Here is a 16881-nt window from a genome sequence, read left to right as displayed (position 1 = left end):
TCACAAGGGCCTAGCTGTGGGAAAACAATGCACGCTGGGGGGCACTGGCAAAACTGCTGGAGGCAATCATTAACCTATATTCCAACACATGGGTACAAATCAAGCTAGGGGACGGCCAAAGAACCACTAAAACTATTTATATGAACATGGTCTACAAACAGGGTCGAGCACTTGCAAGCGTGTCTATTTAACATGTACACAGATGAATTCGACAGCCACCTGTGTCCTCCTTAGTAAAAACCCAATCAGGCTACAGCAGTGGATAGACCAATTATTGGGCAACAATCTGCGACTGAGCCTGACCTACAGCAAAATTAAGGTACTTTGTTTTAGATGCAGAGGCAACAACAGGCAGCCTAAATTCAGCTGGCGGGCTGACGGCGACATCTTAGAATTGGTCAAGACCTATAAGTATCTCGGAGTCCAGTTAAGCTTCTAATTAACCTCCTAACTGCACCTACAATTGAGACGACACATTGCTAAATATCTGCTGTTTACATTTAAAGCCTTGAAACACAAGACACAAAATACCTCAATGCTCCATCTCCTCCAGGTCGTGGGAGCCAATTTCACGCCCTCATGGTCTTACGGCTCGGAATTGCTCAAAGGGAAAGATATCCCAACTTTAAACACCTTAAAATCAAGCCTCTTTAAAATAACTCACAAGCCCAAATTAGACTTGAGTCTGGCCTGCTCCACCAGGGCCCATCCAGGCAGGGCGCCCTGGTGAGATTCTGCTGGAGGACGAGGGCAGCTGAAGTCAGCTCGCTCGCACATCAGTGTTGGCGGGAAATCGAAAGGCAGGCCCACAAAAAGAACTGCGTGTTCCCAGCATTACAGCACTCAGTCGCAGCACTGCGACTAGAAGACGCCTGTCACACCCCCATGGAATATGCCTTTTTTAAACGTCTCACAAGCAAAGCAGCCAAACTTTAATCATTTGTCATTGACAAGGCCATGCGTGGGTGGTCATGCCATCATACGCAGCTTTTGATCCTCAGCCATATATATCTGAGCATTTCTCTGAGGCCAAGAAACACAATCTCATGCTAATACGTCTTGACGAATTCACGTCGAAAGATCTTATGCCCCCCTGGAAACAGCACTGGTCTACTTCAAAGTGCTGGCTCTGTGGACAAATAAATCAATTAATCTTTGCTTCATATACTTTGCGTTTGCCTGGCATTGTTGAAACACAGACACAAACTATTACGTCCATCTTTAAGAGCTCTGCAAACAAGATCATTTGACCAGCTGTAATCTCTTTACTGTGTGGCCAGGGCTCGAGTCGGGGTACCACGCGGGTGGACAGCGTCCCCCCACTTATTTTTTCAGGAGCTAGAGTACTGGAGCAAATGAAGCCCCATATTCACTCTTTGGCCTCTCTGGGGCGAGATCGGAGCTCATTCAGAACGCTGCTCACGCGCTGGCTTATTTGATGCAATCGCATCTAAGAGGTGAGCGAGGGGAGGCAATGAGTCCAATGGTGCAAGCCACTATTCGTGACGTCATTTCCTGCTGTGACGTCAGCGTCCCCCCACTTCTTTTTTTAGGACTTGTGCCCTGTGTGTGGAGCTTCTATGCAAATGGCATGTACGACTGTAAGATTCTTGAATCTTGCCGCTAAGGAGCTGGAAAAATGCAGCACCTGACTCTTCGACTTGTGCTTCCAGTCGAGGGCAGATCAATGGCTTTTCTTGGAGGTAGCAGGCATACAGCACTTTACACTCTGGGACTTGTCAGGTATTCCATCATTTTGCACAGCTAAACTAGCAGGTTGATGACTGTATTATAAATAAGGCTCCGTTTTCCGTTTTTACTGACTTTTACAGATGAATACAGACAGAAAACAATGTTTTTAAAAGTTGATAAATACAGAAAATGGTGTTTCTTTTAAGTGACTCTACGTGCTGTCTTTCATGAATTATAGGCCAGCAGCTGAGCAGATGGACAGCATGGAAAATAAAAAAAAGGGTGATATTTCTTTAAATAACAGCATATGTCAACATGCATTTATGGTATAATGCTATTATTTACCAGTGGTTGTATTGTTATGTGATATTTGGCAGCTTAGATAGCTAAAACACGACAGATATCAAAGTCTGAGTGCACGACTATCAGTTAAATAAATATGGAAATGTGCAGTCTTACAACGTCTTTCATATGCAAAACATAAAATAAATATGGATAAATACAGATTACATTGCCCAAAAATAAATATGATTAAATACAGACCGAAATGTTGAAAAAATAAATACCATAAAACCGGGAGCCCAAATTATAAACTACCTCTAGATTCTCCTATCAAGAGTACAGCACTTTATTCATTAGACCACAAAGCAGCACAAAAATGGGAAACATCCATTACAACGCAGTCATTACAACGCACTACCTTTACAACGCAACTGTTACAACACAACTTTCTTTACATCACATGCCATTACAACGCATGCCATTACAACACATGTCACTACAATGCATGCATTACAACACATACCTACAACACATGCCATTACAACGCATTATAAGGTAAGTAATGGAGATTTTTTTTTTTTAGGGTGGGGTACATGGGAATAGTAATTTTTAACCCTACACTATCCAACACTTTCGCTACTGTACCACTCACTGGAGTGAGAATAGTCATATTTACACCTACACTATCAAACACTTACCCTACTGTTGCACTCACTGGAGTGGGAATAGTAATTGTTACCTCTACACCAGTAGTTCTCAAACTGTGCGCCGCGGCCCCCAGTGCGCAATCAGAACTCACCAGGGGCGCCGCGCACTTCTTGGGAACGTGGGAAAGTTTCTTTCCTAGTACTATACGACTGCTTTGCATATGTTTACCCTGCAAGTCTTTCTTTTCTTAATGTCACATAGATATCTCAGAAAACCTACCATGAGGTCAGCACTGCAGATGCCACCCGGCCGATTTCCTTCATTTTACTTATCTCTTCTTCCCCTGATTACACATTTGCGTACCTTACCATTCACATCAACGGTACGTGTTTGACCACAACACCAGTAAGCCTCCATACCAAAAGCAGCCATGTGACATAACATTTTCTCATTTATTACATCTCCTTCTTAATCACTGTACATTCCAGCACCTCTGGTCAGGCTTACACCACCCCTCCCTGAAAGAAATTCACATGATGGGGAGCCGCGGCCAACCACCAATTATGTCAAGGTATCCGCGGGTCGAAAAAGTTAGGGAACCACTGCGCTACACTATCCAACACTTACCCCACTGTTCCCCCAAAAGTAGTATGCATTGCAATGGTATGCATTGTAATGGTATTCATTGTAATGGATTGCTTTGTAATGGTAGTTTTAAAAAATGCATTGTAATGGCATGCATTGTAAAATTATGCGATGTAATGGTAGTTATGATGTAAAAACTGTGTTGTAAAAGCATGCATTGTAATTGTTTGCGTTGTAACGTCATATATTCCACAAAAACACCGTACAGCAAGAGGTTTGCACAGCACGCTCAGCATTTTTACTTTTACTTGATGCAGGGGATCCCTTGAAGTAGACCTCGGCCAATTCCTAACATTCTGAGTGTATAATCTTGACTGGTTGCATTAAGCTACTATTTTGTTTGCCGTGACGGATCAAAAGCCCAACTTGATAACATCCACTGCTTTATTAAGGTGTTTTAATTGTTAGATTCTATTATCATGGTAGCATTTTAATATTTTTTAAATGTACATGTAATGGTTTTAATTAACTATGCATGACAAAAATAAACTTGCATGCTTGAATGCGTTAATTTCACTCGGCCTGATTATTTGTGGCTAGGTTTTTCTGCACCTCAGTTTACCAGGTCGAGGACAACCTAACCTGATTTTTGCGACTGGAAAAATCAAATGAAACTCTGACTGCAGTAGCAGCCAGCCTCGTGATGCTTTTTTCTAACTGAGGAAAGCGTACAATGCTTCGGGCTTCTAAAAAAACTAAAAAAAAACTTGCCATTCCTTTCCCTAAACCCACCCACTTTCCTTGCTTACCCCATCCAACGCACCTCCCCCACGCCTGTTTTGAGCAGGTTGTAAATATATGTGGTAAACTGAATGGAATAGGAGTCGTTTGCTCTTATGGCTTGAAAATTCAGCCCCACACACTAATTTTCCATTTCATGTTTTTTTTTTAACCACCTTGAAACAGTAAAATCACATTCGATTTTACCGTGTAGTAAAATCACATCCCTACTGTGCAGCTCCTAATGAGGGCCTTGATATGATGTTTAAAATGGAGGCACTGCTTCCAATTGAAAACTGAACCATGGGTGGCCATCAGACAATGTCCAAAACCTTGTCTGCGCAGTCACAAATGAAGTTCAGGTAGATGCTCCATTTTCTCGGTATGCTTCATACATTGCCTGGACGCAGCGGTATAGCCTGTGTTGCGGATGTATGACGTTACAACGCATACTTTTACAACGCCTACCTTTACAACGCATTTTTACACCGCAACATCCATTACAACGCATACCATTACAACGCATGCCATTACAACAAATTCTTTGAAACTACCTTTAAGACGCATTCCACTACAACGCACACTACATTTACAACGCATACCATTACAACGCATTACATTACATTGCATGTAAGGTAAGTATTGGATAGTGTAGGGGTAAAAATTACTATTCTAACTCCAGGGGGTGCAACAGTAGGGTAAGTGTTGGATAGTGTAGGGGTTAAAATTACTATTCTAACTCCAGGGGGTGCAACAGTAGGGTAAGTGTTGGATAGTGTAGGGGTTAAAATTACTATTCTAACTCCAGGGGGTGCAACAGTAGGGTAAGTGTTGGATAGTGTAGGGGTACTATGTGTTGTAATACTATGCGTTGTAATGGTATGCGTTGTAATGACTGCGTTGTAATGACATCCGTTGTAGTGTCATGCGTTGCAATGGTTGCGTTGTAAATGCATGCGTTGTAATGGATGTTGCGTTGTAAAAGTTTTGTTGTAATGGTAGTGCGTTGTAAAAGTTGCGTTGTAAAGGTTGTTTCCCGTGTGTTGCCAGCACCCCGGGCAAAGCATGTATTGCGCCCCTAGCCCGTGGACTATTAGCACTCCCTGGCACAACATTTTAAAAGAAGAAAATGAGTAGTACCATTTTTTTTTCTCTAAAATTTTGTGCCGGCCCAGAAGTTTGCGCCTGGTGCAACCGCCTCTGTGGCCCCGCCCACGCTACCCCACTGCCTGGAAGCATTGGCTTCAGAAACTTTAAACATTCATTCAGCATTCATTTAAATAGGTTAAATTGCAGGGGAACTATGTGAAAAGCAAGAAACATACGGTTTAATTAAAGCAAGAATATTTATTCTGGTGGAATTCCAAAATGTCAATGTGTTCTCATCATGTCAACTATTGTCTTATATTAGTTGAGGTGCCTATCTGTGAAACCCAATTTTTTTTCTTTTTTCAGCCTGCAAGAACTTCAGTCTGTCCTACAACGAAAATCTGGAGGCCCCCTGGACAAGATGGCACTCCTGCTGACCAAACACTTAGAATCACAGCAGGGCAAGCTGCCAGTCTCTGGTGTGATGGAGAAAGGCCGGAGCAGGAAGACAGTTCGAACCCCTAGGGGAGAATACACGATTGAGGAGGACAACTCACTTCCTGGCAAGTAGATTTTTATGAAATGTATTCCCAGACACATGTGCAGTATTCCTTCCAACAAAAAGTAGGTCTGGTGAAATTTGTGTCATTTCTTTTGGATAAATTGCATAAAATGCCCAAAAACATTCTGCGAAATTACACATTATAATGAAAAATGCTGGCTTTGGCGTTTTACACAATTTTTTTGCACGAAATGCATGCATCCTCCCAACCATCTTTGTATTTTCTGTGCTAAAAATAACACAAAATTGCTTGTCATGAATAACAGCAGCTTGCTTTCAGGTTGTCTGTATTCTTTCCATCCTCTGCGATAAAATAATTTACTCAAACAAGGGATATTTTTAACTGGCTATTGCGCTGCAGGAACATCACTTTTTGTTAGCCTGCGTGGCTTTTCATGGCCTTGTAGATATGGAGTAAGGCAGAGAGGCGTTCCATGGGTGTTGCTGTAGGTGTTCCCACGCAACACCCATGGACTTTGACACTGCTCCAGATCTACAATATCTCATAAATCTGGTGCAGCACCAAAACCCCACTCCTCCCTAGAACTGGCTGCTCGTTTTTTCTCTTTCTGCAGCACACATAGGAAGAGGAAAACACCTCACCTGATTGTTTTTGTGCAGGAAAGTGTCCCTTCCTGATCAAAATCAATCATGCCAATAACACAGACACCCTTGCACCATGGCACAAGGGTGCCTAAATCGGCGCAGCAAAATGACTTGCGGGCAGTGCCCTATGCCAATTTTCTGTAAATATGCCCTGAAGGGTAAACAGTCATAATATCGATTCCAAAATATAGAATGGACATAATATCGAAGTAAAAATATAGAATGGACAAAATATCGAATGGACACAATATAGTGGTTAAAAATATCGAATTTAAGGTAATTAATATCGATTTTCAAAATATAGAAGTCAAAATATCGAAGTATACAATATAGGCATTAAATATATCGATTTTTTAATAATATCAATTTTTTAAAAGTGTTTTGTATGTTAGTATATGTGTGAAAAGTGTATATTAATTTTTGTAATGTATGTTTAATGTATTTTAAGTAACGAATTTTATGTTATTTAATTTTTGCGTAATTTAATTCTGTAGCGGGTTTTGGGTTTATAGGGGAATAGGGTGGGAAGTAATTTAATTGTAATTAATTAAATATTTTTATTTATTTATTGGTATTCATTTTGAATTTATTGTTATTTGTTAATTGGTAATTAATTGTTATTAATTGCCAATTCATGTGTATTAATTGATTAATTGTTAATTATGTTAATTTTCTAAATTTATTTTCTGTAGCGGGTTGTGGGTTTATAGGGGAATAGGGTGGGAAGTAATTTAATTGTAATTAAGTAAATCATTTTTTTCATTTATTGGTATTGATTTTAAATTTATTGTTAATTAATTTTTAATTGGTAATTAATTTCTATTAATTGGCAATTAATTTTTATTAATTGGTAATCATTTTGTATTAATTAAATATGTGATAATTATGATAATTGTATTAATGTATTTTCTGTAGTGGGATGTGGGTTTATAGGGGAATAGGGTGGGAAGTAATGTAATTGTAATTAATTACATATTAAAAATACTTTTTGTGTATTGATAATTAATTTACTGTTATTTTTTAATTGGTATTACTTTTTATTATTAATTAGTTTTTGTTATTGAAAATTAATTAGTTGTTAAATAATTATGAATAGGTTATTAATTTGTAATAACTAATATGTAGTTGTATTTCTAATTAATTATTACATCATATTAAATTGGTTATTAATTTCAAATAATGTTTTATTGGTATTGATATTTAATTTATTTTTAATGATATATTAAAACATTACTTTCCCTACTGTTTAACGCACTGGAGTGGGAATAGTAATTTTCACCCTCCCGCTATCCAACGCTTTCCCTACTGTTGCACTCTCTGGAGTGGGAATAGTATTTTTTACCCCTACGCTATCCAACGCTTTCCCTACTGTTGCACTCTCTGGAGTGGAAATAGTCATTTTTACCCCTACGCTATCCAAAGCTTTCCCTACTGTTGCACTATCTGGAGTGGGAATAGTAATTTTCACACTCCCGCTATCCAACGCTTTCCCTACTGTTGCACTCTCTGGAGTGGGAATAGTATTTTTTACCCCTACGCTATCCAACGCTTTCCCTACTGTTGCACTCTCTGGAGTGGGAATAGTAATGTTTACCCCTACGCTATCCAATGCTTTCCCTACTGTTGCACTCTCTGGAGTGGGAATAGTAATTCTTACCCCTACGCTATCCAACACTTTCCCTACTGTTGCACGCTCTGGAGTTGGAATAGTAATTTTTACCCTCCCGCTATCCAACGCTTTCCCTACTGTTGCACTCTCTGGAGTGGGAATAGTAATTTTTACCCTTATGCTATCCAACGCTTTTCCTACTGTTGCACTCTCTGGAGTGGGAATAGTAATTTTTACCCCTACGCTATCCAACACTTTCCCTACTGTTGCACTCTCTGGAGTGGGAATAGTATTTTTTACCCCTACGCTATCCAACGCTTTCCCTACTGTTGCACTCACTGGAGTGGTAATATTAAATGTTACCCTCCTGCTATCCCACGGTAAAATATTGTACATTTTTTATTAATAACTTAAATTAATTATATCTTAATTTTAAGGTTATTTGAGGATTTTTAAGTATGTTTTAGTTAATTATATTTATTATTTCATTAATTTTAAATTACTTTTAAGACATTTAAAAAATTCGATATTTTGACTGACTATATTTTTTACAGACTATATTTTGGATTCGATATTTTTGTACTTACCTGTTTGTAAATAGGAATTCGATATTTTGGCATTCTATATTTTGGTGACTATATTTTGGTAAGTCTATATTTTGTCATTCTATATTATGTCAGTGATCCGCCCTGAAGACTCAATTATGCAATGTGACTAAATGGTGTAATCGTAAGCATTTGTGTAACAACTGTAATGGGAAATACCACAAACTATACATCATTACGTTGGCGTAACTGAAATGTCTCCTGTTCCTAATAAAAGGCAGGACCCTAGAAACAACCCCGATTATTGGGACAGAAGGGGTACATCTGCACTTTGCTAGGAAACTTGTTCTCCCATGCATCTGCACCTGAGACAGTTTGAAGGTCCTTTCTTTTTTTGTTCCTTTAAAGAGAGAGGTGCAGAAATATAACAAATCTGTTTTCACAGGTCATTATTCACTTTCCGGAGTCAGAGAACAACCTATCTGGGCCAAGCATTGCTTCTTAGATTTTGCCTGCCTCACTTTGGAGTTGAGTCAAAACCATTGTTGAGAAAGAGAAAATGGGCATTTGACACACAGACAGGGAAGGACAGACGGAGGGAGGGAGGAGGGCAGAGTTCAGGAGACTTTGTTGCAGTGGCGTAGCTAGACATACTGCCACCCGGGGCAGCCCCTAAGTTTGCCGCCTGGGTACAGGTAAGAGTGGGGTGAGGTGGCGGCTGTTGGATGACTTTTTCCCGGGGGAGGTGGGGGTCGACGGACAACTTGTTCTCGGGGACGGTGGTACTCAACAGACACGACTCCCGCTGCCCCAAATACAGTGCCACAGGGGGCGGACCGCACCCCTGTCCTCCCCTAGCTACGCCACTGCTTTGTTGAGTGCAGACAAGAGACTGAGATTCCTTGCTATGCCCCTACATCAGCGGCACTTGCTAAGACCACCATTAATGTGCTCTCGAACAGTTTTATGTAATGCCTCTATTGCAGTAATTCTGCTCCCAGTCGGTGCCGATTTAGAAAGAAGACCAATAAAGGCGAAACCTTTGGAATTTTAAATGCCTTTTCTTTCTCAGGCCAACCATACATAATTAATCTTGAGGCAGACAGGATCAGAGCATCTCTACATTGAGTTTTCTTGACCACCAGAGTGGGGCAGTAAAGAGTTCCGTTTTGCAGCTGGGAACTACTCTTATTGTTATATTGATGGAGGGGATGGGGTGGGAAGCTACACCAGCAAAAGCATATTTTTCTTGTATTACACTAATATGCCTCACACATTCCTCCCTGTCAGTAAATTTCTGATGATGGAGCTTCCGGAAAATTACCCCCCAGATTCACCCTAGCTTCAATCTGCATAACTTTGCTGCATTGTTTTTTTTTTTTTTTAGTTTTTTCAGTAATTTTTTTTTAATTGAATTTATATATCCAAGGTGCATTGCACTTACATGGGTAGTAATGAGAGGAGACAAAAAGAAGAAGATACAAGGGGCGATACAAGCCCATCCGCAAAAGCGGGGGAGGGCGGGAGGGACGGCCGGAGGCCGAGATGTGACCTACAAGACAACACGAACAGGATGCAACGCCAGAACTACACAGCCAGTCAGAAATGCCAAATGCCATTGTTACTTCTGCATATCTCCCTTGTCCCCCCCCTACAATTTTTACTTGCCCCACTAATCTTACCCACCACACTCCCAGATTCTTCTGCTGTCTTTGAAAGGAATCTTTTGACTGAAACTGGGCTCAGACCTTTCGAGAAGTCTCTGAGGGGGGATTTACTAAGATTTTACACTGTGTTTGTTTCACAAAAGTGACACAAATTGGAGCAAAATCTTTTTTTCTGATTTACTTTCCAGCACTAAATTTGTTTAGCCCTGGAACTAACGTGAAAGTAACGCAAAGCAGAGTATAGTGCATTCCTTAGCGCCAAGGGGGTGTACTATGGGTGGAGTATGGGCACCCACTGAAGGTTTCTGACGTTAAACCTGATTTACTAAATAAAGTAGACAGGGTTTCGCGTCAGGAAACTGTGCCCTTTTGAAGTAGGCGCAATGAAGGAGAGATGCTTTCATTTCTCCTTCCTTTTCCACTATTGACTGTGTGCTGCATGTTACAGCACACATACGAAGAGGGTAATGGGCTAAAGTCAGTCTATGCAGTATTTTGTACTGGAGGGGTATCCTACCAGTACAAAACCTATGCTAGACTCCTAGAGACACTATGGCGCAAAGGTTTCTCTGTGGTGCACGGCTGCTGATTTCAGCGCTGTAAATATGGCGCTCTCCTTTTCGTGCAGCATTTGCGGCTGCTGCACTGTGCTGCGTGAGTACGTGGTAAATCTGGCCCTAGGTGCTTCAACTGACCTTGGTGTATTTGTGGTCGAATTGGAAATAATGATGTTGCATCGTTCAGATCTCTTAAACATAACACTGTAGGCTCTAAAAGTTGCAAATGAGGAACTCAGAGGCCGTATCATAATGGGCCGCAGTGGCTCAGATCAGAGATGCGCGCCTGTTTTATGTGCTTGCAGTGGTAGTGAATTAATTTAACCCAATATTTCTTTGAGTTAGTGCTTTATGCCCTTTGTACAGCTTGGAAACAGTGAGCAAGAATCGCCTCTTTCTGTTTCTGAGCAGTGCTGTCTGAAAATAAAGCACAAACTTGAACAACTATTGGGTTAAACTAATTCACATATTAAAGGCATTCGGCTCTGTGCTGCCTGATAAAAAACCTACCATGAGATGGCCTCTGGTCTGGTTGGTGGTTTGAAATTGGGTTATGTACTTAAGTACATGCCAAGTCAAACAAATGTAATTCTTCATTCAGATAATACTAAGCCAATGGCGACTATCGTTTTAACTCTGTCTTCGATTTTAGGATAGGATAGGATAATATTTGTAGAGCACCCTTATACCCCAAGGTGTCAAGGCACTGGGCAGACAAAGAAGGACAGAAACGCTCTTGCAGCCATCTACGATGAAAATAACCATGTTTTCAAAACAATGTAAAAGACCAGAAAAGAGTCTGCATTGGAAATAAAGGTGGGCAAGGAATTCCAAAGCTTGGTGACTGCTAAAAGGAGCGCCCGGCCCCTCTGGACCTGCGAATTCTAGGAGAGACTAGTTTTTTCTGTGTGAAGTATCTCATGGTCCTACCAGGAGTATACCATTGAAACAGGGTTTTCAAATATGGCGAACCTTTACTGTGCTTGGCCTTATATACCATGCTCAGAACCTTAAAGGAGATGGGCTTCCTGATGGGGAGACAGTGTAAGGCACAAATCCCCTTCCTGGCTTACTGATGCTTTGGAATGTTAAGAATACGTCTCGCCGCTGCGTTCTGTACCACCTGGAGCTTGTTAAGGGACATTGCATTCATGTTAAGGTACAGAGCGTTAGTCCTGGTCCACGCAAACCCCACTCCACCCGCATAACGTATGACGCCGCCACCCTTCTAGCCCTTAACCCCGGATGCACACCGCAATGCTACGAGGCTGCCCCGGGACGTACCCACGGTCCTTTCACCTGCCACTCCTGCATATTTACCAGCATCAAGACTCATACCACATCCACCAACCCCAAAAACAGCTCAGACTCTAACCACCTGAAGTGCATCCTGCTAAACACCCGCTCGGTACACAGACACGCCTCTGAACTCTGAACTCTGGGATCTACTGGACACTACATCACCGTACGTCGCCTTCCTCACTGAAACCTGGATGAACGCATCATCAACACCCGACATCGCCATAGCCATCCCGGACAACTACAAGATCATCCAAAAAGACCGCACCATCCAGACAGGAGGAGGCATCGCCATCGTCCATAAGAACACCATCAAAATCACGACCAGCTCCGACGATATCCTTACAACCGTAGAACACCTCCACTTCCAGATCCACACCGACCCTAGGACCACACTCAGAGGCACCCTCATCTACAGGCCTCCAGGAACCCATAATCAATTCAGCTAATCCATCACCGACTTCATCACTCCACATGCCCTCGCCTCCGAGAACTACATTCTACTGGGAGACCTCAACTTCCACCTGGAAAAGAAAAACGACAACAACACCACCACCCTTCTTGACAACTTGGCCAATCTCGGCCTCAAACAACTTGTTGACACCCCCACCCATGTAGCCGGACATACGCTCGACCCAATCTTCACCTCCAGCAAACACATCTCCTTTGATCACACCACAGCTCTCCATTGGACAGACCACAGTTGTGTTCACTTTAGCTACAAAACCACCTCGTCCCACAACCCCCCACAACCTATTCCCGAGGAAAATGGAACAAAGTCACCACCAACCAACTCCTCACATCGCTCAACCTAAAACCCACCCGCCCTCTCTCGACCTTTGCGACTCGCTATCCTCCTTCTACTACAACAAAATTTCAGACATACATAACAGCTTCGAAAACAGCTCCAACAAACAATCCTCTCCACCGCCCTCAGAACCAAAACCACCCTCTAACAACCTCAGCGCCTGGAACCCAATCACCACTGAAGACACCATCCGCCTAATGAACTCCATCCATTCTGGCTCGCCAACAGACCCATGCCCCCACCACATCTTCAACAAAGCTGAATCCATCATCGCACCCCATCTCCGTGATGTCATCAACTGCCCCTTCAACTCTGCTACCTTCCCAGAAAGCTGGAAACATGCCGAAGTCAGTGCCCTCCTGAAGAAACCCACTGCAGACCCCTCTGAACTCAAAAACTACCGCCCCATTTCCCTCCTCCCATTCCCGGCCAAAGTCATTGAGAAAGCCGTCAATAGCCAGCTCTCCGCCATCCTTGAATCCAACAACTCCCTCGATCCCTCACAGTCCAGCTTTCGAGCCAAACACAGCACCGAAACCGCCCTCATCGCAGCAACAGACGACATCCGAACACTACTGGACAACGGAGAAACAGCGGCCCTCATTCTACTCGACCTCTCCGCCGCCTTCGACACTGTCTGTCACAGCACTCTCATACAACGCCTCAGCAACATCGGTATAAAAGAAAAAGCCTTAGACTGGATCATCTCGTTCCTAGCTGGGAGAACTCAGAGAGTCCGACTTCCCCCGTTCAAATCAGAAGCCACCGAAGTCATCTGCGGTGTACCACAAGGTTCATCACTCAGCCCCACCCTCTTCAACGTTTACATGAGTCCACTCCCTTCCATCGCACGTCAACACAACCTTAACATCATCTCCTACGCTGACGACACCCAGCTGATCCTTTCCCTCACCAAAGACCCCAACACCGCCAAAAATAATCTTCACGAAGGCATGAAAGAAGTAACCGTATGGATGAAAAACAGCCGCCTAAAACTTAACTCAGACAAAACGGAAGTGCTCATCCTAGGTTCATCCCCCTCTGCCTGGGACGACTCATGGTGGCCTTCGGATCTGGGCCCAGCGCCCATACCCACAGACCACGCACGTAACCTTGGTTTCATCGTAGACTCCTCACTCTCGATGACCAAACAAGTCAACGCCGTGTCATCCTCCTGCTTCAACGTACTTCGTATGCTCAAAAAAATCTTCCATTGGATCCCCGCCGAAACAAGAAAGACTGTCACCAACGCACTGGTTACGAGTCGACTAGACTACGGAAACACCCTCTACGCCGGAATTACAGCCAAACTATAGAAAAAACTCCAACGCATCCAATACACATCAGCGAGACTCGTTTTGGACATCCCTCGCCAAGATCACATTACCGGCCACCTGAAAGACCTCCACTGGCTTCCCGTCAACAAGAGAATAACATTCCGTCTCCTCACCCACGCACACAAGGCCCTCTACAAACTAGGGCTCGAATGCCTCAACACTCGACTATCCTTCTACACACCCACCCGCCAACTAAGATCCTCCAATCAAGGCCTCGCCGCAGTCCCGCGTATCCAAAGATCCACAATGGGAGGTAGATCCTTCTCCTACTTGGCGGCCAAGACCTGGAACTCACTCCCCACTCACCTCCGCCTTACACAGAACCACATATCCTTCAGAAGAGAACTTAAAACCTGGCTATTCGATAAATAACAATCCCCCCCCCCCCCACCAAGCGCCTTGAGACCCTCTGGGTGAGTAGTGCGCTATATAAATTCCTGAACTTGAACTAGTATTGGGCCCTGATTATGAATGGGCCAGAGTTACCCACTTCCCTGTTTGCTCATGCATCAGAATTCTGAGTAGTGCTGAGTTTACTGCACCCGATAATTACAAGTTACGTTAAAGTCAGCGTCCTTTGCTAACTTTAGCTGGCCAAACATGCTTGACTTGAACAGGGGAAAAGATACACTATTTACAGTCCCATGTGGATTTGGTGCGGAAAGCACCAGAATCTACATATTTTTCACCAGAAACTCACAATAGGTGTAATTTATCACACCCAATACATTCTGACCCCTTATTTGTCCTTTGCAATAAATGGCACCCTCTTTCTGGACCACTGATAATGAGGGCCTAAGTCAGTGTTTAATTTGTAGAAGAATAGGTGCCAGTGGCCAGAACTCTGCGAAGAATGGGGCGCTGAATACCAAGGCTTTGTAGTCTGGAACCCACCTCATGCCTCTTTAATCAACTACAAGACACTCCCTGTCGCTCTATTTCAACTGTGCAGTTCATGCCTCCTTCCTTAGTGGTGTTTTTCTCCCTTTCTCTTCTCTATTGTGTATTTTTCTACCTCTTGTTCTCAGGAAATGTCTAATGAAGAAAAATAACTGCCAGTCTCTAAAAATGAGTGCCGGTGGGTCCCACCATCAACCAGCGGCTCAAACTAGGCACTTGCCTAAGTGCTTCATTTCAAAAGGACGCGTTCAGCCAAGTAGACCTCAGCAACATTCTTTCTTGAAGCTCGCCATGTGCTTAACTGCTTTTTCCTCCCAAAGGCTTTCTCAAGTTATGTATTTATTTTCTTATGGGATTTGCATAGTGCACACTTTTTTCTCTAGGACCACTTCGTAGGACTTGGTAGTCTGTTGTTGCAACCCGAGAATATAGAACATGAAACTCTTTATTGTTTGGTTAATTAAAACCATAACAATGTTACATGTACTTATTCTTTTAAAACTTGGTAAAATACAATGGCACATATGACTTCCTTCTATGAGGCTTAACATTACCATTCAATATAATACAAATGTTAGATTGTATTGACCTGAGAATAGTGATTCTGATATCCTAGGCTTCAAGCTCTCCCTTGTTACTAAGCACAGCCATTCTTCTCCTCTCAGAAAACTTTCAGGTCTGCTTGCAACCACCATCGTTTTTAGAGAATGTAGGTAGATGCACAGTGACCTAATGGGAGGTGTGGGCAGTTCAAGGAGTTTCTGAGTCTCTACGCAAAATTACATTTTGTCATTTGAGCGCCCCCATCCCCTTAGCAACAAGTCCATTTGTTGGCATATGGATTGCTTTTGTGACCTCTTGTGATGCCAACATAAACACACCCACATTTGCCTTAATGTGAAACACACCATGGAAAGAAAGTTGCACTAAGAACTCAAAATCAGTTTATGTAACTACAAGTTGGAGTCAGCACTGCACATTGTATGTGTTTGACCTTCTATTACTTGTGAGTGTCAAAGATGGCTCCCATGGACGTCATTTAGGAGTCATCAGAGGTTGCTGTTGCGACCCCTGGCTTGTCTCCTGCGACCGCTGGCATTGTCCTTGCGACCCCTGGCCTCAGAGGTGTAAAGGCAGTGTCAGACACAGAAGTCATCCAATGTTCCTTTGAGCCTTGTTTACGTTCTGTGCTTCTCAACTACATGGTGTGCATGAGAAGGCATGAAAGACCTCAGCAGGAGCCAGTCTAAGCAAAATAACAAACTTGAAAAGCAACTTTAGTCTCTGTGACTCCTGCTGCCCCTGAGCATGTGAAGGCGGCAAGAAGTAAGAAATAAAGAAGAGGGATAGAGGGGTAGAGGGGAAGGTTATGAGGGGAAGTGAGTGGAAAATAACGAAAGGTGAGCAGGAAGAGGACACTAGAAAGAGACAGGTGAGAAACTGAAAGACAGGTGTGTGTTTGTGTGAGATAGATGGAGAGGGAGAGACAGAGAGAAAGGGGGCGAGAGAGAGATATCCGAGCTGAGTGGTGTGAGAGAAATATAGACAGGAAAGAAAGATAGTGGCACAAGTGATAGCAATAGGTGATAGACAACCAGGTAACAAAGAAACAGACAAAAGTCAAAGAGAGGGGAAGACTGGTGGAATGGGATGACAGCATGAGAGATATGAGACAAATGAGAAGAGATGGCAAAGAGAGACAGAAAGAGGAAGAGAGAGGGGTGAGGCAAAGGGGCGATAAGAGAGAGGTTAGAAAAGCAGCTGAGAGAAGAAGGGAGGTGGACAGAGGAAAAAGTAACAGCTGAAAGAAGGAAGACAATTAAGAAAGTGGTGATAAAGTCACGATCTGAAAGGAAAACAAATAGATGATATGGTTTAGAGAGAGAGAAAATGCTGATGAGAAGACAGATCTACG

At 42.9% G+C, this 16881-nt stretch overlaps 1 protein-coding gene across 5 annotated transcripts in view; it reads left to right on the top strand.

Moving 5' to 3' along the window:
* The window catches only part of LTBP4 (latent transforming growth factor beta binding protein 4), a 1439220-nt gene that overhangs the window by 531422 nt on the left and 890917 nt on the right, over positions 1–16881 (top strand). For all 5 annotated transcript variants that reach the window (XM_086938230.1, XM_086938229.1, XM_086938227.1 and 2 more), the window contains exon 4: positions 5443–5639. In XM_086938230.1, the coding sequence (XP_086794356.1) occupies positions 5443–5639 (197 nt within the window). The remainder of the gene's footprint in view (positions 1–5442; positions 5640–16881) is intronic.

This window comes from Lissotriton vulgaris, chromosome 9, assembly GCF_964263255.1.
Source record: "Lissotriton vulgaris chromosome 9, aLisVul1.2, whole genome shotgun sequence".
Classification (NCBI taxonomy): domain Eukaryota; kingdom Metazoa; phylum Chordata; class Amphibia; order Caudata; family Salamandridae; genus Lissotriton; species Lissotriton vulgaris.
Note: the sequence above shows the minus strand (reverse complement) of the source record. Positions and strands in the feature narration are given on the sequence as shown.